At 40.9% G+C, this 23,410-nt stretch overlaps 1 protein-coding gene across 4 annotated transcripts in view; it reads left to right on the forward strand.

The window, feature by feature from the left end:
* Window positions 1–23,410, forward strand: part of tle2b (TLE family member 2, transcriptional corepressor b) — an 84,228-nt gene that overhangs the window by 1,531 nt on the left and 59,287 nt on the right. For all 4 annotated transcript variants that reach the window (XM_032526930.1, XM_032526932.1, XM_032526931.1 and 1 more), the window contains exons 2-3: window positions 15,085–15,182; window positions 16,632–16,695. In XM_032526930.1, the coding sequence (XP_032382821.1) occupies window positions 15,085–15,182; window positions 16,632–16,695 (162 nt within the window). The remainder of the gene's footprint in view (window positions 1–15,084; window positions 15,183–16,631; window positions 16,696–23,410) is intronic.

Raw genomic sequence — 23,410 nt, forward strand, 5'->3', positions numbered from 1 at the left:
TGTGTGTGAGAATAGATCTGTGCGTAATTGGTCAGTAAAACTGTCAGCTGTCCATTTTCTTATTTTGGTTGCTAAGCAAACACTTGCGCGCGCACACACACACACACACACACACACACACACACACACACACACACACACACACACACACACACACACTCACTCACTCACTCACTCACTCACTCACCTCACTCACTCACTCACTCACTCACTCACTCACTCACACCACACACACACACACACACACACACAAGCAGTTTAATTGATAGTTAAATTCATTTCCATTACCGCTAAGAAAGGTCGTGAGTGCACAGGTACTTTCCCTTTAATGCCTTCTTAAAGTAATTTCCCTCCTTTAGTTTCACCCTTCATCAGCAGTGAGAATGTGTCATTAGTTTACCTGCCAGGGTAAAATTAAGGTTAAATACATAGACTAAAAAGCACAGAAGGATGAATGACAGCTTAGGCTCAGTCTGGCTTAGGCCATTTGTTTCACAGGGGCCCCGGTCCGGTTGCTATAATCAGATTTGGTTGTCAGTCTCTTGTATCTGCTACAAATGGGTCAGTGGCCACTTTGCCTCACAGCCAGCCAGCAAACCACTCAGTCAGCCTGCAAGCCAGCCAGCTAGCTATCACACAGAACTATGAATGACATTTTCACAAGAGGAAGGCATGAGGAATCAATTATATGTACAGAGAGAATGCTAATAAGCCAGCCGCTGGTATAGTATTGAGAGAGAGAGAGAGGAGGACGAGAGAGAGAGAGAGAGAGAGAGAGAGAGAGAGAGAAACAAGAGAGAAGTGAAAAACAAAGGGAGAAACTGAAAGATGTAAGAGGCAAGAAAGATAAAGAGGGAGAGAAATAATTATTTAAAAAGGCATGGCCAGGGGTGGAAAGAGAAATGAAAATGAATGAGAGATGCAGAAGAAGAATAGAGCGTGAACATTCCTCTGTTCCCTCCTTTAGAGGCGGATCAGAGAGCTTCCTGCTGCGATGCTCTGCGATTGTGGTAAGGTTCAATCCCAGATTGAGCCAACTCCAACCGATCGATAGCCTCTATCCCTCTTCTAATGTTTCTTTTCTGTTTTTCTGCCTCTCTGTCTTTTCTTTCTCTCCTTCCTCTGCAGCCCTCCTCTGCCAATAGAACTTTATTTCTGGTGTTGCTATGAAATGTGATCTCGGGAGAGGTGTGAGGGTGCAAAGAACAGTTGTGTGTGTGTGTGTGTGTGTGTGTGTGCACGTATGCCTGTGTGTTTGTGGTTACAGACTGTGTGTACGTATGTGTGAATAAGCTTCTGCAGACGTGTGTACGTGTGTGTTTGTCCTCGTAAATGCAGAACAGGGTTACGTATAAAATTTGCAGTTTATCCAGGTTTTTCTGCTTTTCCAAGCACCGCTGAAATATGACCCCTGTCAAAACTCTCCTCGCTTGTGCAGTTGAAGATCAAATATTTAAAAAAAAATCATAGGTGGCTGCTAGGAAAGCATTGCATTAAAGAGCTGATGTATGTTGCCAGAAAATAAAATCAGATGCCAAACCATAACCACGACTGGATATTGTAAAAAGGGCAATATGAGGTTAGTGATTTTCAGAAATTGAGTTTCAAAATTCACAAGTCAACTCATTCTTTTGCATTCCATTGTTTTCAGAATCGTCTCCACAAGATGATAGAGTAACTTTAACATGAGTAGGATTTAGCCTCGATACGTCCTTGTTGGTGTCAGTCAAAGATCTCGACTGACTTGTTGTCAGCGACAGGCAGCCAGGGAGGACAGAGCTGCCTTGAGTGCCGCACATTACAGCTCATCTGTGTCCCTTGGAAGTGATAAGGAAGGTGTCTCAATGCGGCTTAAGCAGTGTTATTTTTTTTATCAGAGAAGAAGTCAGAGTTTGTTCTTCTCGCTCTCTGGTAGGAAAAGGTTAAAACTGATGGCTCATTGGCGGGCGAGCGGAGCTGTAATTGGTTCCACTGGATTTTTGTGGCAAGCATCATCAGAACTGTTTGAAGGTGTGTGGACATTTGTGAATATGCCATAAATTTATTTTTATCTGTCTGTCTCTGTAGTGCTTTGACTGTGCGTGTTGCCATGTTTGTTGACTTAGATGTGTGTAACTGTGTATGTACCAGTGTGTACATCGCCTGTGTGATGTTCAGTATTGTTTTATGTGGGCATTTACCTCAAGTGTCTTTGTTTATAAGAACGTGTATGTCTTGGTGTGTGTGTACCATTTAAAAGTGCTTGTGTGTGTGCTTGTCTGCGTGTGTGTGTTTGTCTGCGTGTGTGTGTGTGTGTGTGTGTGTGTGTGTTTAGATCTGGGAGAGGAAGGGGAAAGGAGAACGGTGTCGGTTTGTGCGCGCTGTATGCCAAGAACAATAAGAGTAAATAATGTCCTAGTCCGACCTCGACTGTTGCTGTGAACGTACAAGCCCTTGATTGGCTGCCACACCCCAGTGAGAGAGAGGAAGAAAGAGAGGATTAACTTTTCATTGTTAAGAAAGTTGTCTATAACTGCTACCCGTTTTCACATATATTCATTTAGTTTTACCCTTGCAAACACAACACCTCTCAAACATGCAGGTTTCTATTGTACTCCCATCAAATTTATTAAAAAATTCAGGATGTAGAAAGGTTTAGCCGTGAGTATTAAAGCTGTCGCTTTGTTTGTTTGAATGGTGTATACTACCATTTGTTTCCTCAGCCTTAGGAGCCTCAGTGGTGGCTGTATTCTAGAGGATCAAAATCAGACAGAATTCATTCTGTGTGTGTGTGTGTGTGTGTGTGTGTGTGTGTGTGTATTAGAAAGTGCATGGGGAGGGCTTCCTTTTCCTTTGGCCACCAGTAAGGAAACATTTTTATTTTTACGGCCAAGTAAACAAACTGTTGCCAAATATTTGGCCGCAGACATCACATATGCTCCATTAATGAGGGCAGAGCCTCTATAAGAGTGTTTGTGTGTGTCTAGTGTCTAAGTTTTTTAAATTTTGATGTCTGTGTGTGTTGATGTGCATTAGAACTGTTGAAATTAATCAATTCATCGATGCATCGCGATGCGGACATGGACGATGCTGCATCGATGCAGTGGCCGACCAGAATCGATTATAACGCAATGATGTCTCTTGTTAATTTTCCGTCCGCGATATTAACATTCAAATGAAAAATAACATTCTTAGTAGCCTACCCATTTCATCTAGACATATAATGGACTCTAGTCCAGGAGTGGGCAATTAAATTTCCCAGCGGAGGGCCGGACCAATGGGCTAAACTCAATTCTGCTCAATATTAATTTTACGTCAGGCGTAGGGTTGTCCCAAACGGTTAATTTTTTAAATGATTAATCCAGCAATTGTTTTTTCAATTAGTCGACTAATCTTAACGATTAATTATTTGATAAATCTAATGATTAATTATTTGATTAATCTAGCGATTAATTTGTCAATTAGCAATTATTTTTCCATTTCTTAATGATTAACATTTTACACAAAACAAATTCCAATAAGGTTCAAATCTCTATTTATTAAAGTAGTTTAAAAGTGCACTGTTCAAGTAAAATTAATTTGTAGTGCAACCTGAAGCCAGATGCAGGCTATCAATCCAGCAAGAAACTAAAACCACTTTCCGGAGGAATACACAAATAAAAACTTCACGTAAACAAAGCGAGTGCAAAAGAGTGGCCTGTATTAGCCTATTTTTAACAGTAGTAGGTAAAATAATGAGTAAGCGCTTGTTTAACATCCAAGCTCTTCTCCCTTTAATCTTACTGTCAAAAAGTGTAATTTTTGCAACATCTGAACTCTGATATATCAAATAAATCAAACAATAAAACAAATTAACATTTCAAGTCACTTTCAGGAAGAATACACAATATGTGGGCCGTTATAACTGACGTTACAAAGGACTCATGAGATATCTGAAACAATCCGCCCTGGTTGCAGAATTATCAAAGACAGTGCAACAGATGAGGGAGACAGCACAGTTTACCCATAGACTGTTATATATATATATATATATATATAGTAGATAGATAGATAGATAGATAGATAGATATTTATTGATCCAATATATTTATTGATCCCATATATAGTTAGATAGATAGATAGATAGATAGATAGATAGATAGATAGATAGATAGATAGATAGATAGATAGGTAGATAGATAGGTAGATAGATAAATAGATATTTATTGATCCCAATAAAATGGGAAATTATAATGCTACAGTAGCAAAGGTCACACAGCACAGAATATAAATATTAATGAAATACTAGGATACAATATACCTACATACAATATACATGAAATAATAATAGGAGAAAATATAAGAACAAATATTTGAATATATACAAGTTGGGAATACAAAAATGTGCAACTGCTTAAATAGTATGATAAAAATGTAGCTAAACCTATTGTGCAGGTTGCACTTAGTGCAGTATTCTGGTGTCTCAGAGTCTTATCTAGCACCCACTGATGAAGTTGTAAAAAAAAATCTATCTATCTATCTATCTATCTATCTATCTATCTATCTATCTATCTATCTATCTATCTATCTATGCATCTATCCATACCATGAGGTGACATTTTTTAGGGATAACTCATTCACGTCCATGCTAACGCAGTTCTTCTTCTACTTCTTTTTAATTGCAGTTGTAGTCCATGCTTTTACACTTATTTACATTTGATTGCTAACTTTCCATTGACCTCACGCGGGTCGGTCTGTTTACAATTTAATGTAGGCGTAACAACATTTCTGTTTACGTATTCTGTTGTGTTTTGCACATTCAGGAAATGCAATGTGCTCAGTGCTGTAGTTTGTGTGTGTGTGGTGTGTGTGTGTGTGTGTGTGTGTGTGTGTGTGTGTGTGTGTGTACGTGTGTGTGCTGTGTTCAGACTTGTTGAATAAAAAAAATTGTTTTATCTTACTACTTGTATTTTTTGATTAAAACATAACCATATGAATTAATAAAAAAAAACTGTATTATATTGAACTATACAGTAGCTTAATGCATTCTGTCAAGTCAAATATCCTATATGGCTTTTATAGAAAAATGTATTTGACACATCGTGATGCATCCAGATATTGCAGTGGCAGGACAACTACTTATTCGTGTGTTTCATTGTGCAAATGTGCTAGTTTTTGTGCTGTGTTAGCTTTTTTGCGCACGCTGGACCTTTTTTCGTTTTTCGGCATCTAGCTGTGTCGGGCAGTTTGTTTTTCCCAACATTAGTGGCTGCCATGTACGGTAAACAGCACAGCAGGTTGCTGTCTCCTCCCACAGATGACATTCTCCCCTCCTTTCCTTTGTCCCCGTCTTGTTTACATTTACATTCCTTTCTGATACGACCCCCAGCACTAGCAAAAAATCGTACAATCAACCAACAACTTCTAGTCAGACATCAGCAGCCACCCAGATTAAGTCTGCTCTCTTGATTAAAAAATGGGCCATTTTATATCCTTAAATCCTGTGTTTTTTCTTTGTCATTAAAAGAAACGATGAGAGCAAGGCTTGGATGGAGTCCAGAGACTCTTTTGGCTGCCAATCTTTCCCTGATTTGTAATCCACCGCTGGCTTAGTGGCTGACTGGTGAGCTGCAGCATTAACTGCCTAGCTCACAGAATGACTGACTGGCTAACTTGCTGAATGGTTAAATAGTGCACTGACTGACTGATTGACTGACTGATTTATTGACTGTTGTGAAACAATGGCTGGCTTGACCTCTGTGAGTTGATTCTGAAAGCAGTTACGAGATCTCGGAGAACAAAGCAACACAAAGCTGGGCTCAGTTCAGTGTTCTGAAGGTTTAATGAAACACAAGGATTTACACATTTTATAACAATCGCTCCATTCACTTACATTTTTTTGTGATCAAGTTTTTTATTTTTTTTAATTAAAAAATCATAATCATTTACGATCAGTTACAAACAATACACTGGGACAAAGGAACGCGTCCCAGGGCCAGACAACACAGAGAGGGAAAACAGGAGGGAGACAAAACAACACATGCAAAAAGAGACACACACACAGACATACACAAAGACAAGGGACCAAACATCTTCGGAAGTTAGAGGTCACAGAGTCAACAATGTTCCGCCACACGTTCAGTCTTTTACGACGCTCTGTGTATCCATGCCATGGAGAGTTTTATATAGACCAGATGTGTGGATAGAGAGGTCGTGAGGTGGGGTTGCAACCATCTTCTTTGCAGCTGTAAGTCCAGCAAACGCAGCACGTTTCTGAGTCAGAGAGAGCAGAAGGGCTTACAGAATTAAGACATTGACAGTAACAGGCACAGTAATATTAAACAAGGCGGAAATTTTAGATTCAGTACCGTTCCAGAACCAACCTCTGTTCACTTAGATGACGTGAGAGTAGTAAGATGAGAACGAGATGGACAGGAAGATAGGTTCAAGATTGGTTCACACAGATGAATTTTTAAATATTTTAAATAAAATACACTATTCTTACGGTGGATTACATTTCCCTGCACTACACCTTGAAAATGGCATAATGGGCGGAGACAGGCCTGAAGTCCACAGCTCAGAAGTTTTGTGGTTCTGTTTATAGAAACCACATCCTGTTATATCGCGCGATCATACGTGAATTTGCCAGATCTCGTGGGTCCTTCAGATGTCAGTTATGGCTGCAGCCGTTCCGCAACTGGTGAAAATCAGGGGTGACTGACCTTAACTGGCTGGTTTGACTGTCAAACTTAAGGACTGAGTAAGTGGCAAAGATGTTTAGTGGTTTCAGCACAACAAGAGAGCTACTGGATTTTTTCCATCTGAATTTTTGGTTGTGCAGAGTCGACCAATGCTTCACTGATTTGTGTGACCATAACTAGTTTTAGCGAGCCGATAAAGACCATCTCGAGAGTTGGGCCAAAATGCGCTCTACCCGCCTCCAAGCGAAATACACAGACTATAGAGCAGTAGCCCTGAAAAGTCATGCCATGCCACTGAAGACACACCTTCAAGCGGGTAGCCCTGTTAAAGGAAATGCAAAATCCTTGCCGTGATGGGACGACGCGCCGAGCCAAGTCAAATCAAGTCAAGTCAAGCCAGCATGTGTATGGAAAAACCCAATAAATGAGCTTCTGTTGTTGGTAAGCTGGCTGGCTTTCTCCAAGTAATCAAAACGTTTAAGTGGTCTGCGGAAATGCAGACACAACTCTCAGAAAGATGGAATTGTGAGGGAGTCTTAAAGAGATGGATGATACTGTTAGTATGTTACATTCCCTGCAGCTCTTCTTCAGTCTCTTATCTACACACAGTCCAAACCAATGAGCTGTTGCTTATGTTCACTGCTACTCGCTTCAGTACACACAAGCACGCACACACAGACATGTACACAAGGGGCACTGACATTCCTCTGCCACACTTGGTATTTCTCTTCTATTCGTGTTCCTTTTTCTTAAATATTTCACCAGCCAATTATTATTTCATGCGTTATCTGAATGTGTCTCTGCTTGTCTCTGAGAGACACAGGCAAAAGGAAGAACAAAGGGGCTAAGAAGGAGAAGTAAAGAACAAAAGGAGAGTAAAGGGAGGGAGGAATGAGATGGAGCAGCATGAAAGAGGGCACAAGAAAGAGAAAATATTTTGTTTGTGGGTGTTTTGTTCGAATGAATGCATCCATGCATTGGTATGCCTGCTTATACCGTGTGAATACTCATATATTAGTAAAAAGTGTGCCAGGGGCTAAACAGATGGACAGAGAATACAAGCAGACAGATAGAATCATTTCTGTCCTAATCACTCCCAGACCTGCATCTGCTTCACAGTTGCTGTCTCTCTCATGCAGCCGTTGCCAGTGGTGGGAAGACAGGCAGCCGCTTGAACAGAAGACTGTGACAGACAGAAAGACAGACAGACAGACAGACAGACAGACAGACTAATATTCAGACAGAAAGGGAAGGGAAAAGTGTGACTGAAAATTAGTGGTGTATGTCACTGCATGAAGTCAAACAGTAAGATTGTTGAAACGTCACTTGGAGGTCTCAAGGTTACATATTTCACCTTTTGTAAAAACTTTGGGATGAGCAAGTTAGTTTCAAGCATCGACGAGGCAAACTCTCCAACTTCTAATATCTACGTATATCAGAAAAATTGTGGGTGTTTTTGAGTAGACCCCAACTGATAATTCTATTAGCTTATTCGAATAAATAGATATTGGCTTATACACTCTATTGCCAGTTTATTTGGTACACTTAGCTTAAACTAATGCAGTCTAATGCAAAAGCCCTGCAACGAAGCCTCCCTTCACAAAGGCTATAATGTTCAGTTTTTGTTGTTTTTAAACTTCATAATCATTTTAGAGGATGTTTTTCTCTATCTGTACATCACATTGTACAGACAGGTGTTTGTTATTCAACCTATCTTTATTCAAAAAATAAATGCTATGGACAAAGTAAGCTATCACTGTAACATTACAATTCCACGAATGAGATGTTCAACCAAATGTATAATCATTTTCAAGGCTGCAGTTTCACCAGAAAACCTTCATGAAGGTAGGCTGTTGTATTTAACAACATTAGATTTAACTTGGGGATTATTTTAGGATTTTATCATATCAATGTGTTTGCATGTTATAACATCACTGCTTGTTGTACAATCCGAGTTGTGACAGTTAGACAGACAAAATATACTAACAGACAGATGATGGTTACAGCTAGTGGGTCCCACCTCCATCCTGTTATGTGATACAGGGCAATGGGCTTCACCCGCCTCCTCCACTCCCCTCCCTCCGTCCCTCCCTATAGATAATCCTTCCTAATTCTCTGCTTGCCCGTGCCAGCTTGACCAAATTGTGATTAACTGTGGTCCCACATGGTGTATGTGTGTGTGTGTTTGTTTGCGCAAGTGACCCTTCCCTCCCTTCTTCCCCCCTCCTCCCCCTCCTCTTCCTAGATTAACCGGATCAGTGTTGGGTTTCAGGATCCCCTATGCTGGCTGCTATGGCGCTCACATACACATACACACACATGACATTGACAACACAGACGGTAGGCTGTATTTTGGCCCTTTGTGATTCACTATTGGACCCCTAACAGTCTGGGTTGCCATCTGTCACAATACAGGAGAGACCAGATAAACACAGACACACTCCAACAACAAATAGTTAGTTCTGGTGTAAATACGGCATGACTTGATGATAGGGCTGCATTATGGCCAATATTGAGATCATGGTTGATTATCACAATTATTTTTTGATTTTAACCAAAACAAATTTTATTGTCACATAGGCTAATTATAACTGCTTTCACATCCATATTGTGCTACATTCCTCCTTTGTTGAAGGATACTATGAAGGAGCATGCCATTTCAGCTGTTGTGCGATTGCTTTCCACACATTTGCGTTTGCCGTGAACAGACAACGCAATTTTCTGTTCACGTTAACGCCACATCTTCAAATGTCCTGTATCTACCGGAACAAATAGCAACGCAGATTTTGGTGCCTCACTTCGGTGCCACTTAAATGTCTGCGTTGCTGTAGAGCAGGGGTCATCAACTATATTTGTCAGAGGGCCAGAATTTTGCCAGACAGTCTCCTTGGGGGCCGGACCCTTAAATAAAAATCAAATAAAAAAATCAAATTTTGGTATAAAATTATGATTGATGTTTATTGTTAATACTTTTTCCATTTCACTACAAAATGAAGGCTTTATGAGTCAGGTTCCTATCCCTATACCACAGACAACCACCAGGGGTGAGAGATATTTTGCTCAACTCAATTAAGTCAATTTTACTTATAGAGCACTTGAAAAACAAACACAGAGGGAAGTGACATGAAAGGGTCTCTTAACAGAGGTAAAATGGCACTCTCAAAGGCTATGAAACGCAACAGTGTGATATTGGAAACAGGTCCTTCAATGATGACTGGACTGAAAAGTACGCATTTATCATGCCGACCTTCCGGAATGCTCACCAGTATGCCCGATTTGCAACAAAAACTGTTGCTGTTACAAAAGAATACAATCTGCGCCGTCACCACCACACTAAACAGTCAAATTTTAAGATTTCATAATCCTGAGCAGTCAGAGGCGCGTCAGAGAAAAATCGCCGCACTGAATCTGCCTACTCCCACGCAAGTGGCATTATGACTCGAACTTTGAACTGATCAAGAGAGAGTAGTTTGATTTGGGGTGTAGCCTAAATAGAGTCATAAATGGTGGTGATTACTGAGAAGAGACTCAGTGTTGTTGCTTTTAGTGCTTTAATAGTGTGAGATAGGCCTACATATTTTCTCTTTGATCCTCACAATTTTGGAACCAGGTCGCGGGCGGATCGAACGGCTAGGCGGGCCGCATTCGGCCGCGGGGCCGCAGTTGATGATCACTGCTGTAGAGGATTCCAACAGCGAACGTACAACCGTCTGCCACTAAAGCTGTGAGCTAAAAGACACAAACTAGCAGTGGTCACTGCTGTTGTCTGAAGAACAACACAGACGGGACAAAATGTTGAGTTTACTGGTAAACTGGTAAACCTTGTGACCGACTTATGACCGACTAATATCTGTTGTGGAATTTTCCTCACGTTACTCTGTCCTCTGTGACTGTCTTCATCTAGAAACTAATGGTGTTTTTCCATTACATGGGACCTGCTTGACTCGCCTTGACTCTACTCGCCTTTTTTGGTTTTCCTTTATGGAAAAAAGTACTAGCTAACAAGTACTTTTTTCAGTACCACCTCAGTTGAGGTTCCAAGCGAGCTGAAGCGATACCAAAATGTGACGTGGTAACCTGCAGACTACTGATTGGTCGGAGAGAATCGTCACTAATCACTGGATCATCATCATTGCCAGTGACAGACGGGGGTGTCCTGAAGAAACTCGCCATTTTTAATTAGTTTAGCTAGCAGTGTTTTTATTGTTGCTGCCTCCAGCTTCTTTTGAAACTAAATTTGTCTTCTTACAACAGCCACATGCCAGGAATCAAAACAATCAAAAACAACACACCTTCGACGTTCTGTGTGTGTGTGTGTCGCGTTAGGCCACTGCAGTTTCCTGTGGCGTCGCTATGACGACCAGCCACGCTCACCTCACGGCTGAGGCGTTACTAAATCTGCATTGGAAAAAAGAGGGCAGTGCTCCGCGTGGTCGAGCCGAGCCGAATAGGTACCATGTAATGGAAAAACGCCATAAGCTTCGCGGTGCAGGGAACAACTCTGATTGGCTCATGGAGGCACGTGATCAAACATTAGTTTACAGAGACACTAGATTGGCTTTGCAAAAAAATAAATAAAACTTAGATACGGAGCGTTCTATGAACTGAATGATGCATTTTAAATATCACTCGATCACGCAAACTGGATCGTCGGAAGCCAAAATCGTGATTGTCATTAAAATGGGATTAATTGTGCAGCCCTACTTGATGATGCCTCCATTTTGTAAACACTACTGAAGGATGCACAGTTATCCCCTCAGATAACTAGTAGCTCATTTTTTATTTCACCTGCTTAAGTGTCCTTGAGACACAGAGTCTCCTATTATTACTAATAAGCATGAACTAATTTGATACCAGCTTTTCATGCTCGTCTCTTCATCCTGACAGGCAGAGCTCAGCACAGGCATCAAATATTGCTCCTCTTCCCTGAGGAGCTTTTCTGTATTTTTCATTTCCTTTTCTGCTCATAAGACGTTTTACTGCTCCTGGGTCAATGGAACTCATTCAAAAAGGTGCAATTGGCAAATCAAAGGAAAGACATTTTGGAGTTTTTGTCTAACAGATGAAAGGAATACAAATCTCTCTCATCAGCACAGCTACAGAAGACGCCATGTTGACACCAACGTGTCCTCGCATCTCTTTAATCCTGACTTGACTAGGCTTGTTGATGCCCAGTGCTGCTAGTAACCCGCCCGCACACTTATCTGGGAGCCGCTGGTATGTGTCTGTGTTCATGGTTCATGCAGCAGATGGGGCATATTCACCCAGACGGATGGACAGTGTACAGGGTAGAGCGTCAAGGCTGTGTTGACTACTGCGAAGACGGCATGATTCTCATTTTCTCTCTCTCTCTTTCTCTCTCTATCTCTCTCTTCTTCATCTTCATCTTCTCATCCCATTGGTGTCAGACAGATGAATGGCTGGCTATCTCTCTGTCAGCAGCCGCGCCACTCTTTCATCATCTGTCTCTCCGCTCATTCTTTTACTCCTCTGTAAAGATGTCAGACTTGTCTATCACTCCCTCCATCCCTCAGTCCATCCATACCTCTCTCTGTCAGATGAGTAACTATCTCTCTCTTCCGCCTTTTCCCCCCATCAATCCATCCCTCCATCCTTCCCGTTCCTCCCACCGTGGGTTTGTGTGTTTTCTGTTTGCTTTTGTGTACCTTACTCAAGTGTGAATCTGCGTGTGCATTAGTGTGCGTTTGTTTGTTTATGTGTTTTCAATGCGTCATGGTTACGTGGGCGTGTTGTGTTCGTATCAGCGTGTGCCAAGGATCACTATCAACCCTCCCCCCCCACCCCCCCATCCCCGCCTCACCTCCTCCTCAGTGAGTGGGTGGTGCGAATCAAAGGGCAGCAGGGATCGTTGGCAGACACCCCACATCCTCATCTATTGAAAAACACAAACACACACACACACACACACACACAACAAACACACACACACACACCACACACACCCACACACACACACGAAGATGGTTTGTGTGGATTGTGCCCATGCAGCCTTAGATGTCCTGCTATGCCTGCCTCAGTTCAGTTTAGCTCAGCTCAGCCCCGGTCCGTGGATTAATTACTGGGGAACCCACCGCGTCCCTGACCTCCACCGGCGGACTAATTGAAATCTAATTGAATTGTGCTTGTCTAGACTAATGAAGCCCCGCCACTGAAACCGCCAATCTTTTAGCTTTAGCTGCAGGCCGATAGCCACCCATGTGCACTGTTGCCACTGCACTGTGCCGCTCAGTTTGGATGGATGGATGGCTGGATAGATATGTGTTCAGATGAACAAATGGGTGGATGGATAGATTCAATGGTTGCTCGGCTTACTAAGTAAAAAGACTTCTATATGTTTTGTGGCTTTAGATACTGGTTTGAAGAATGACAATATCATCAGCGGTATTATAAAATTGTAAAGTTGAGTGCATCCATTCCAACCAGAGCATATTCTTTCTCATGTTTTAGAAATTTGATCCTGAGCTCATATCAAAGCTGCATTTTGAGTCTTTGATGTTTGCCAGTGCCAAATCATAATTAAAAAGGAAACTTAATTTTGAGGGCCACAATACATCAATAAACCTGGGACAGGGTTAGATTAGCTCAGGTTTCTCTGTCTGCTCCATCAATGTGTTATTCAGGCTAAAAAGATAGGTGTAGGTTTGTCACTGCATCACTCGCCTCCCACGACAGGGATCAGGGTTCAGCTGATCCCTCAGGTTCCTCAGCTGTGGTGCATGGTTTGACTGTGCACATATCTTGACCCCCTTTTGGACATGAACTGTAACCCTAAACTTATCCAGACATTACTCGGAGGAGCTGTATGTGAGAACGCAAATGTCCGAATCAGAACTTTAGGACTTTATCTTTCCAACTCCCTAAAACAAAGTCCATGTAATGTGCGATTGAGCCCATGTGTGAATAGAGCAGGTCACAGGGATCGTGTTGATGTTTTTATCATATGATTAGCACAAAACCGTAAGAATGCAAACATCTAAAAATACGAAAATGAGAGACGACGAGATAAGGGAACTTCTGTCTGTAAGGGCTGACACTAAAAATCGTCAATCATATTAGAAACCGGCTACGTGACCCTGGTGTAATCCGAGCCGAGCAGCTCATCCACCATCTTCGATGTGCGTGGAACAAAACACTGTGATTTCCACATCGAACTTTTTGCGTCATGTCCCATCATTTCCTCCTGCATGCTCTACCAAGGCGCCGCTCCTCACATAAACCAAACATTAGGTTGGACAGAGGATTTTCAGTAGGTGAAAAACTGTCTAAACAGAGGGTGGAATACCAATGAGATGTCCTTGTCTTCACACTGGAAGCATTAGAGTGAGGTGGGATATTAGCGAGATAGTGTGAATGTTAATATTCCTGTTTTGGCTGATCACTCACAGTTGATCAGAAGTGTCTAAAAAGAAGTGGCAGACACACCTGGCAGTCTGCATTATACCCAGGCCATCAGCAGGAGTCCTACAAAGCAAGGCCAAATCCAAATTGTGAGAAGTGTTTTTCATTGAGACATCCAAATGTCCAAAACTCACAATCACTATTGCTTACTCTAGATTTTCCTGGATAGAAACTATGGCCCATCCGGAAACATAAACAACTACAGCCTCAAAAAAGAGTGCCCATGCTTCTAAAACTTCATGAAGACTATGGAGGAGAAGGACAGCTGTCAAAAGCGCTTTACACACATGGAGGGCTGGTGTTGGTGGTACCTGGGAGGGTGGACCCCAGGGAGGTGCTTGTTTTGTTGGATCTTCTTTAGCTTTTAGCAGGTGAGAGACGGTGCAGTGATTCCCTATAAGTTATTCATTTGACGTTTCCTCCCTTCTCAGCTCTTTGTAGGCTGGAATACATTAGCAACCTGGTAGAGTGGTGAGGATGCTAATGTGGAGGAGAGGGAGAGGAGAGGAAGAAAGGATGAGGGGAGTGGAGGGAAGTCATTAGAGAAGGAGGAGAACAGAGAGAGAGAGGACACAGCTTTATGATGTGTGGGAAGGGGAAGTGACCTTCCCTCTCACTTTCATCTTGGTTTTTTTCTCTTGACACACTAACACACACACACGAACACAGACACACACACACACACACACACACACACACACACAACACCACACACACACAAACTCGCTTGCCTGCACACACACTTACATGTATGGTTTATGCAGGTACACATGGGCCTACACAAATACTTGGCATAAGGCATACAATCTCTTTTCGTTAGCAAGACCACACACAAAAATGCCACAACCACACACACCACACACACACACACACACACACACACACACACACCATATGTGCCTACGCACACACACACCCGCACACACACACACCACACACACACACACACACACACACCAATATCTGTTTTTCATCCTTTTGTTCTCTCCTTCTTTTTCCTGTGCAGGTCCCCTTACAACCCGGCCAGTCTTTTAAGTTCACAGTCCTGGAAACCCTGGACCGTATCAAGGAGGAATTCCAGTTCCTCCAGGCGCAGTATCACAGGTAGACACACAACATTACATTCCAAGCACAGCATGTACAGTATACAGACATATACACAAATTTACACATGGTATTTACGAACTATAAGTTAATTTCAAAAGTTACATAAATGTCAAAGGTGTACATTAGTGAGTTGCAGCCCTAGATGTAATAATTATACGAACAACACATCGTGTTTCAGTTCTTTGGAAGTGGATGTTGAATTCTTGAATATACTGTATGAACCAGTGAAGACAAAATGTCAGTGTGCAAGTGTTGTCCTTTAATTGACACTGAATGTACAAAATATTGGAGACTGATAGTCTCAAAGCTTTACTCACTTCTTTAACTGTTCATTTTTGTCTAAATCTATGTAATACATATTATATTATTATATAATTAATACATTTCTTAAAAATTAGGAAATCAATTATTAACCATTATTATTTCTTTAACTTCCATTCACTTTATCAGTGAACCTCAGATGTCATTTTATGTTCACTGTTTTTTGTTGCAGAGATTTCCAGTTGCTCTGTTGATATTACTACAATTAAATAAATATATTTTTCTCATCTTCAAATTCTTCCATTATTTATGCTAGTTGCTTTTGCCATTACACTCTGTTACAGCATAACTGAAGTCATTAAAAACTGAGATTATAGTTTCCAACATATCAAACAAAATACAAAATGCAATTTAGGTCTTAAAAAAAAAAGAAATCTACAGCTGCAGGTCACTGGGGGTCACGTTAATATAAGGCTGACCAGAAGTGACCTTGGCTTAGAGAAATAAACCATCCAGCTCAGTCAACCATGCATGCATGCACGCACCACACACACACACACCACGCAGCACGCAGACCAAACACACCACACACACACACACACACACACACACACCACACAACACACACACAACCCCCACAAACACACACAATGACTAGGGGATTCTGAGTAGCTTGCATTTGGAAAGTGTTGTCTTTTTTCATCCATTATTGACTGATGCAATGTATTTTAAACACATTTGAAAGTTCTTTAGAAATAACCAAACCTAGGCTTGATAGAAGAAGCGGAACACAACAAAAAGGAAAAAGATCAACATAAAAGGTACTACTTTATCAGGGTCTTTTGGGCTCAGTAGCAGAACTCTAACATAAACTCGCCAATGTACACGTGACACATATATAACTAGACACACTTGGACCTGTCAGACTGACCTCACATGGAGGTGTGATGAATTGTAGTGGTGAATAAGACACACCTTGCTGGCGGATGCTACCATGAAGGTGATCTTGTTCAACCATTTTTAGCAGTAATAGGTGTGGCTAAGAATATTTTTTTGGTATCTTTCACGGCCTTAAACTTTGTTTGACCTCTGCAATAAATAAGTCTTGTGGAATTTATAATTTATTTCAGTGGATGCAAATACGCCATCTAATCCCTCTGTGTCCTTTTTTTTGTCCTTGTGCAGCCTGAAGCTGGAGTGTGAGAAGCTGGCCAGTGAGAAGACTGAGATGCAGAGGCACTACATCATGGTGAGTCCAATCAGACGCTGTTCAGTGATTTGTTAGTCTGACTGGGCCACTCAGAAACTCTGAAGACTGAAAAGAGTCTGATGGCTTCTTGTATAGGAATTACAATCAGGGGAGTTGTAGCTGTGCTTTTCTTTAGCTAGATTGATGTTGTTTTGTGTTTATGTCATTCAGGAGTAAAACATTTCTCTCTCTGACACTCCTCTGTATTAACTTCTCATTTCATTTAGATCAAGAGAATATTTATATAACAAAAAATAATGCCAAGGCAATAGACGTAATGTACATATTCAAAACCCACAGAGAGATTATCATATTTAAATCATTTTGAATGGACAACATCCAGTGTCTTAATAACAAGTTTGTAATCATAATATCTTTGATAAGTGGTCCTTATTTACTTTATTTGCAGTAGTATACACTCTTAAATTTTTTTTCCTCTGTGTTTCTTTCACGCTATTTATCTTGCTCATTCATACTTCTGTCTTAAACCTACTACTTCTCTTTTCCATATCTCTTCCAATTTTTTTCCTCCTTCAGACTAAGTCTGTGTCTCGTCTTCCTCTCTCTGTGTTCTCTCGCGCGCTAACAGCCTGAGCTCCCTCTGCGTCGATGTGTCTGTGCGACTAAAGGCTCACATGTATTGTAAGCCTTCGTCTGTCGTACAAAACCCACACAGAGCCGACCAGAATACGATATGCACCATCTGCTAAGCTGCTCGCATTTCATAAACCTGGGAGAGCAGGCGGGATCAGGGCCGTAAGCTAGATAGACACACAGATGGAGAGAGAGAGAGAGAGAGAGAGAGAGAGAGACAGGCCGATAGATGGACAAATAGACGGAGTGTGAGAAGTAAAAGCAAGCAGACAGGGAAACTGGCAGACAGACAAATGGATATAGAAGCACACAGACAGACAGACAGGCAGAAGATAAACAAATAAAACAAACACACAAGCACACCGGAGAACCAGCATACACACATTTATTCATCTACACACACACGCACACACACACACGCACGCACGCACACACACACACACACACACACACACACACACACACACACACAACACACACACACACCACACACACACACACACACACACACACAAACACACACACCCCCCCTTGTTCATCTGTTCTTATGAGGACCTTCTATTTGCGATCTTTATTCCTAAGGCGCTAACTAATCCTAATTCTTGTAATAACTGTCATTTACATGCACAAAATATTTCCTGTTTTTATTTAAGACCACATTCCTACTAAGCTGTTTACATGGCTAATGAAAATGAATATTCTACTAATATTCCCATTTACATGCAGTTTACAAAATAGGATTTTTGGAAGTTTTCCACCTGTGGCGGACTTGTTTGACCCTGCGAACACTTTTATTTTTATTTTTATTCCTACAACCACCTTTTTTCTTAATCGGAAAATGCTACATTCAGAGTAAGGCCTAATTCAGAATATCCAAACAGAATATGCTGTATACATGACCTATATAAATTTTGGAATATTATCATATTTGGAATATTAATGGAGTACAGTACAATGTTGTAAATTCAATCTTTGCATTTAAATCCTAAGCATTAGGAGCAGTGGACAGCCACATATAGCGTCCGCAGAGCAGTGTCTTTCTCAAGGACAATTTGATATGTGGCCTTAAATTGTAACCTTAAAGGTTACTTTAGTCATTCTGTATATTTACACTTAAGTTACAACATAATCTCCTAGTCACATCCTCAACCCAATACAGGCATGTTTTTATTCAATTTTATGGTTATTGCATTTCCTAAGACCTACATAAACGCAATTCAATTGCTAAAAAATAATGTGCTGCATAATACCAAATCAATGTAATTACAAAGTCAGAAACTTGTAAAGGTTTTGTTTAGGATCCTAAACTGCCCAAACACGGACTCTGAACTGGTCCTTCAAAATCAAAAGGACTTGTCAAACTGACCTCATTTTATAAAAACAATGTCCTCACTAGGCTTTTCCAAGTGGTAGAAAATACAAGAAGAAACATCTGCAAATAAATATGATACAGTGCAGAACACACACACAAAGAAAAGCCTCTGAAAACTGCAGACCTTTTCAAAAAACTCCCACTTTCCTAATCTCAGGCACTCCCCATTTTAGCTGTGGTTTCACAGAATTACTGTGTGAAACAAACTGCCCAGACAAACATCCACCTTCTTCATTGCAAATCCTCACCACCTGATCTTATACAATAGGAGTGGTGTTCTCTTCTCTGTCTTTTCTTAGACTGGGGCAATGGATAACATTTGACCAAACGTTGTGCATATTAAATGTCATGGCCTTTGTGACCACTGTGCCATTGGTAAACTAAGGAGGGAGTGAAATAGCATAAGAGTATCTTCCAACACGGTTTTACGGCAGTTCGGAAATGGTCACGTTATTTGTAATCTATTGATTTGTGTACATGGAGACGTTTTTTTTCGTGTGCCGGGACACAATCTGCAACGGTGTAGTTGTGCTGTGATCACGAAAGATGCTTCCCTTTGAAATACATTAGTTTAAAATTCGTGCTCACCACCAGGTAAAAAAAGACATAAACATGTCCATGTACACGAATCCTTGCATTAAATAACGTGACCATTTCCCAAACTGCCGTGAGACTGGGTTGTATCTTCTGATGTTGTATTTAAGTTCAACACTAAGCTTTGACAGTTCCCTATGGCAGGATGTCAGGCAGCGGCAGGTGCAGATGACATACACATATAGTATAGGTTGGCATGGCCGACGGTTAGCAACCCAGGCTATATTATTCAAACTGGGGCTCACTCTGGTGTAGTGGATGGCTAAGAGTGCTTTGCTACTTCATAGGCATGGCTCAGAAATGAGAGGGAGGGAAAGAGGGAGAGAAAATGAGAGGGAGGGGAGTGAAAGAGAGACTCAAAGGGGAAAGATAGCTTGAGAAAGAAATGGCTCAGAGAGTGTGTGACAGAAAAAAACTGGGAGCTGCTGAGGGAGGGAAGGATACAAAGAGAGGCAGAGATAAAGAGAATAAAAGAGGATAGGGTGATAGAGGCAGGAGAGAGATACAGAGGCAAAGAGTGAGTGAGAAAAAAATGCTGAAAAGAAATGAGAGAGACGATATAAGAAAGAGAGATACCATGGGACAGAATTGCAGAGAGGAGGGATGGAGGGTGAAAAAAGATGCTGTGAAGGGATGAAATGGAGAGAGAGAGAGAGAGAGAGAGAGAGAGAGAGAGAGAGAGCAAGTGAGAAAAGACAGTATGAAACAGAGTGCAAAAGAGAGAGAGATAGTGATGATGTGCTTGTGTGGGGGGGCGTGAAATGAAAGAAAGAGAGATGAGAGGGAAAGAGAGAGAGGGTGCATGCACAGACACGTAAATAATGTGAAGCAACAACGGACTCACTGCGCCCACAGAGGAGATAACCCAGAAGGCTATATTTAGCTCGTTAGGCCTGTCATCCACACTGAGGCCTGTTTCCACAGGCTGGGGCTCTGCTCACCACGCTGCACTGCTCCTGCCTTTACTATTCATCAGTTTTAAGCTCTTTAAATACAAGGGTGAGGGGTTGGAAAGTAGAGAGATGGTTATACTGGGGGATGTGGGGCTTATGCGTGTGGAATTTTTTTGACCGTAAACGCTTTAACACCCAAGAAGACACGATCATTTAAGATTTATGATTGATGATTATTTGGTGAGACTGTCTTCTTTTTACGTTAAAAGTCACTAAAGTAGTGCAAAGTTGTTATAGAACCACAAAGCACCCCCCTGGTATATCCTACCTCTGTGGTGGGAGATCTGGGCGTTGGATTTTGACACGGGAGGCCGCTGTTTGTTTCCCGTTTCATTTAACAGTCAACGTTGGTTTCTTCCAACCACGACTACTGTTTCCTAACCTTCACAAAACAGTTATTTGAACCCAAACCACAATGTTTCCCTGACCCTAACCAAGCCAATTTTGTGCTTAAAGGTGCTCAAAGCGATGTTGGGTGATGTCACTTTTTGTTGTCGTTCAAAGTTTTGTCAAACAAAATGGAGGCTAATTTGCCTCTCCCTCCTCCTCATTCTGTCCCCTCCCCCTTCCTTCCACTAACCCCCCAACCCCGACTTCCAAATCCTTCTTGTCAGTTATTAGCTGGAACGCTGGAAGACCATTTGTTAAGTTTCGTAGTGCAGGTTTGTGCAGTTTGTTTATTTTGCCATTTGTGGAGCCTGAGCTGTCTACAGAGACTGCATTTTTCCCCCAGTGTGATCAGGGGACAGTCAGCTAGTGGATAGTAAGGAGATGTTTGCTGTATGTGACAAAAAATGCTGTAGTCTAAAAAACGTGGGACATTGCCTAGAGTACCTTTAAACCTAACCAAACCTTATCTATAGCAGTGTAGCAGCAGAATTTTTTCTTTTTTTTGTAAAGTTATTGATTTTGCAGGGCGCTGACAACTGATGTCCTACCAAGAGGGGCGTCAGATCAGAAATTCTTGTACGTGCCGTTTTGGAAGGCAGCTACAAATAATGTACTTTGATGTTTTATTTGAAAGGACTTTATCTTTGTCTTTTCTTTAGAGAAGGTTTGAGTTTTGTGTAGGTATTGTGCCAATAGCTTGTGCCAAAGTTTCCATCCACTTGTCAATCGAATTATCTGAAGTTCGGTAAAAAAACTCATGCGAACAAAGTTGGTGATATTGTGTTTCCATCCAACAGCTTTAAAGCAAATAAAAACCTGTGCGTAATGATGTCACATGCTGTTTGCGATCAAATTGGTGTATTGAATTGATTTTAGACATTTGAAGGTGTTTCGATTCATTTTCGCATGTTGAAAATCGCAACATGTTTCAAGCAAACATTTGCTAACAACGTTTTTCTAGACAAAATGGATCGCGCTGTCTACCAACAAATGATCAATATTGCACAAGTTGTAGTGCTTATGTGCCAGCTGATAGCGACATATCAAGCTATAATAAGAAAACAACAACGCTATTAACACATCGCTGTGATGACGCAAAGGCAACTTGCCTTTTAGTGTCCCTCCGACACCGCTGCGAGACAACTCTTTTTTGAGACACGTATTGCTGTTTGAGCGCCTAATATTTACTCCGGAGGACGTCCCATGGCTTGTCGTAACCTTTGATGGCCATTTCCTTTGTGAGTTCCTGATAAATTAAATTAAAAAAGTCTCTCATCTCCTCGTTCGTCCACTTACATCTGTTTTTGTTGACACCCGCCATGTGTGCAAACTGAGCGGAAACACTGGGCGGACATTAACTAAAACTTCTTCTTCTTTATTTTTTGGAAGGTTGCAACCATAAAATGACCTAAAACTTAATCACAATTCATTATTTATTCGGCAAATAATGTTTCCATCAGTGTTTATCGCATAAGGCGTATATTGATCAAGATAAATAAATAATAATAATATTTTGTTTGAGTCAATATTCATGAAATTCTATCGAATTTTACAGTTTCCATGAGGCATTTTTCATTTGATATAACTTAATTCAGATAAAAACGTGTGGATGGAAATATAGCTAATGTTGGCATTGTCTGACCATTAGCCATTCTTATTATTACTTGCTTCTAACGCAATATAATATATATATATATATATATATATATATATTATATACTATATTATATATAATATATATACCTGTATATGTATATATACCACAAATAATCCATGACTGTTGTAGGCGTGAATTCATCTTTCTAGATCCTACCTGAAAATCTGGGCTACCAGGGTGGACTAAATAAATCTTTTTTTTCCTTTTTTTTTTTTAAATTAAGTAATTGGTCAAATGGCAATATAGTGACATTACAGGTAGTTTCAGAAATGTTATGTGAAAACCACAATTTCATTATCTTTTGATTTGTAAAAAAACAAAATTTGTATGACATTTACCAATGTTTTGTTTACACCTCACGTTTTTTCAAATAGTGTTTTTTAGGCTAGTGGTAATCACTAAATGGATGTAATACTACTGAAATAGGCTAATAGTAATAGACTGAAAACTATCCACTATACATTTCACAATTTAAGAGAATGTGACATTAACAAATCGCAGAGCAAGTAGTAAGCCAATAACTGTAGCAAAGAGCTGTACTTTTCTACCAGCCATCATGTTTGAACGGGAGGTGTTAGTTTTACTCTACTGCTAAAATCTCCTTATGGCGTTGAACTTTTCAAAGTTGAGAAGTTTTTGTTTCTCACATTTGCTACTTTAATTCTATAGCTGGCAATGGCTTTTACACATTTTATGCTGGGAGAGATGATGCCATAACTGTGTCAGATTGCTGCTGTCTGTGGAGTGTTGCTGCAGTAAAACAGGAGTGCCAGGTTTGCAGATAGTGTATTTGTATGTTTGGCAGTCCCACTCTCTGTATCTTTTTGGATGGAATATATGTTTTATGTTGGCTGCTCTACTCATTTTTTTGTATGTGTAGAGAGACATTGGCAACGTGTAACTTTAGTGATAGCTGCAAACAGACATGCACGCACACAAACAACAAGTCACACACATTGAGAGTGTCTGTGGGCGTCTTGCTTTTCTCCTGTTGTATTTATAATTCATGGCTCTCAGATTTCACTGCTCTACTGGAATTCCACTGTGTATTTTTAAATAAGGTTGCATTGCGGCCCTGGCTAATCAAGGGGCATAGACATGTTGGTCACATGCTTTCACAAAGTGCAAGCAAGTCTCCCGCCTGGAGAGCTGTGT

Source organism: Etheostoma spectabile, chromosome 9 (genome assembly GCF_008692095.1).
Source record: "Etheostoma spectabile isolate EspeVRDwgs_2016 chromosome 9, UIUC_Espe_1.0, whole genome shotgun sequence".
NCBI lineage: Eukaryota > Metazoa > Chordata > Actinopteri > Perciformes > Percidae > Etheostoma > Etheostoma spectabile.